Source organism: Aplysia californica, unplaced genomic scaffold (assembly GCF_000002075.1).
Source record: "Aplysia californica isolate F4 #8 unplaced genomic scaffold, AplCal3.0 scaffold00135, whole genome shotgun sequence".
In the NCBI taxonomy this organism is placed as follows: Eukaryota; Metazoa; Mollusca; class Gastropoda; order Aplysiida; family Aplysiidae; genus Aplysia; species Aplysia californica.
In genome coordinates this window covers 1,362,913-1,365,677 of record NW_004797405.1, presented here as the reverse complement: position 1 = coordinate 1,365,677, position 2,765 = coordinate 1,362,913, and the positions used below count along the sequence as shown (strand labels likewise).

Below are 2,765 nucleotides of genomic sequence, written 5' to 3'. Positions count from 1 at the left end.
CTCTCTCTCTCTCTCTCTCTCTCTCCCTTTCTTTTTTCACCATTTTAAATCTGTCGACTCAGTAACGAAATAGATCGTTTTAAAATCATCTCTCTCTATTGATCTGAAAGAAAATTAAATTGCGTTTCCTATCCGTATTTTTATCACAATAGGAAAGTTGATATGTGACGTTTTTATGTGAATTCTGTTATTTATTGTCATGTTTTCCATTAACCTCTGTGGTTTATAGTCATGTTTTTCAGAGTAACGTAACGTCTGTGGTTTATAGTCATGGTGTCCAGTAACGTAACGTCTGTGGTTTATAGTCATGTTTTCCAGAGTAACGCCTGTGGTCTATAGTCATGGTCTCCAGTAACATAACCACTCTCTGAATGAGTGTTATCGTTTTCGAAGAAATTTTTTTTTGCTTGAAAATGTCAGTGGTATAATATTGTGTGTGCATATATTATACTTCCCAGCACGGGTTAAGCCGTTTTGGATATCTGTAAAAGTACGAGTTGTTCTTTTTTCCGAATTTACGTGACTATTCTTTTCTTATTGTGCAGTCTGGCTGATCTCTTCTTTATATTCCAATGCAATACACAATCTGTCTGGTTGGTTGTTTGTTTATCTATCTATTTATATATCTATCTCTCTATCTATCCTCACAAAATACATAATAATATTAATAAATGTCTGCACATATGGGCCACACGGTAGATGTATTATGTATCAATTCGTTAACAATATGTTGTGTGTCTTAGGATTTGTCTCTGCATCTGGGTGTATCTGTCTGTCTTTGTCTCTCTATCTGTATGTATCTGTCTGTCTTTGTCTCTCTATCTGTATGTATCTGTCTGTCTTTGTCTCTCTATCGGTATGTATTCGTCTGTCTTTGTCTCTCTATCTATATGTACCTATGTCGGTCTTTATCTCTTTCCCTCTCGCGTCATTGTCAGATGGGGTGTTGCAGATTTGGCCTAATTAGACCAAGGGGAAGGAATGTGTCACTCATAGTTGTCGATCTTCACAGACATATTATTATTCCATTTCCGATCATTTGTCTCTGTCTCTGTATCTCTCTCTGTCTCTCTGTCTCTCTGTATCTCTCTCTTTCTCTCTGTATGTGTGTGTGTGTGTGTGTGTGTGTGTGTGTCAGTCTCTCTCTCTCTCTCTCTCTCTCTCTCTCTATATATATATATATATATATATATATATATATATATATATATATATATATATATATATATATATGTATCTCAATCTTCATCTCTCTCTCTGTCTCTCTCTCACTCTGTTTCTCTCTCTCTCGCTCTCTCTCTCGCTCTCTCTCTATCGCTCTCCCTCTCTCTCTCTATCTATCTATCTCTCCTTTCTCTCCCCCACTAAGCTTATAGTATACTTAAATGCACACGCACTCGACTATAGCGAGGCTGGCGTTTTACCTTTCATTATGGCTTTACGGCGCGGATTTGATGTGAACTTTTCCTAGTGAAGATTTCACTGTACAGAAAGCAGAAAGCTGCAGCAGAGACAATGGGTGATCTAGGAGTTAAAGTAAAGTTGTTTCCACCTCCGATCTAGACTTTGGGGATTGCCTTGTTAGTGAGACAACTTCCTGGGCCTTCGACATATTGTGGTAGGGTGGCCAGTTCCTTTCCACGCCGCCTTTACTTCCCGAGCGCAAAGTCAGGTTCCCATTACTGCTGGGTGAGCAGGAGGGGGCGAAAAAAATCCGTGTCCGAACCAAGGAGTACATGTCTATAACAATGACAATGACAATGACAATGACAACCTTTATTCATCTCACAGGGAGCAATTTGTCCTGGTCGTTTGCAATGGCAGTAGATGTTACAAAGGTTAGGTGCACTCACGCATACACACAACAAGACAGGACATTTATTGGCGTTACCTGCGTAATGTTTCCTGATTTTCTTTGTGCTAATGTTTGTTAATGTTTGTTGATGTTTGCTGGGGCTTTTTTTCAGAAAACAAACACGGAGTGGTATGAGCGAATCTATTCATCCTGTCAAGCACAGGCGAAGGTGAGGTATTCCCGTTTTTGAAAAAGGAATTATTATAATCTGTTTACGTATTTATTATGTATGTATTAATATATTTTTATTTACGTATATATAAACTTTTATATAAACACGTATATAATTTTTAAAAGTATGTAATTCATATAGAGAAACGAGTTTTTCTTTCATGCAGTGACAGACTGTCTTGATATCTGACAGATAGACGGAAATATCTTACATTACTGCCTCTGCATCTGGCTGAGAGAGAGGGGGGGGGAGAAAAGGAGAGTGGGGGGAGAGGGGGGACTGAGATCTGTTACCTGACTGTCTATGTATCTGACAGATATCTCACATGACTGTCTATGTATCTGACAGATATCTCACATGACTCTCCATGTATCTGACAGAGAGACGAAGACCTGCTCCATGCACTGATAGAGCTCTGCAACCAGCTCAACTCGGATGTCTACAAGGCTTACAACAACTACAACACGGTCTTTGAGGAGTAAGTGACATGTCTTCTTCCTTCTTGTGCTTGTTATGTTAAGGCTTGGGGTGTCTATCAAGATAGATAAGAGAAGATAAGAGAAGATGAGATGAGATGAGATGAGACGGGATGAAATGAGATAAAATTATATAAGATACTAGCTGGGCCCCCTTTCGATGAAAGGAATGATCGGTGCTTTAATATCAACTAAAAGTCATTGGCCTGCTATATAAATTTACACTCTACTGGAATGGGGCAATAAATCTTGAGAGATGAAA

The 2,765-nt window shown here is 38.8% G+C and overlaps 1 protein-coding gene across 1 annotated transcript in view; it reads left to right on the top strand.

The window, feature by feature from the left end:
• LOC101856174 (BAI1-associated protein 3) overlaps positions 1 to 2,765 on the top strand; it is a gene marked incomplete at its 3' end in the record, with an annotated part of 118,445 nt that overhangs the window by 89,990 nt on the left and 25,690 nt on the right. Inside the window, 2 exon segments of the mRNA XM_035969301.1 lie at positions 1,968 to 2,024; positions 2,408 to 2,505. Coding sequence (XP_035825194.1) covers positions 1,968 to 2,024; positions 2,408 to 2,505 — 155 coding nt within the window.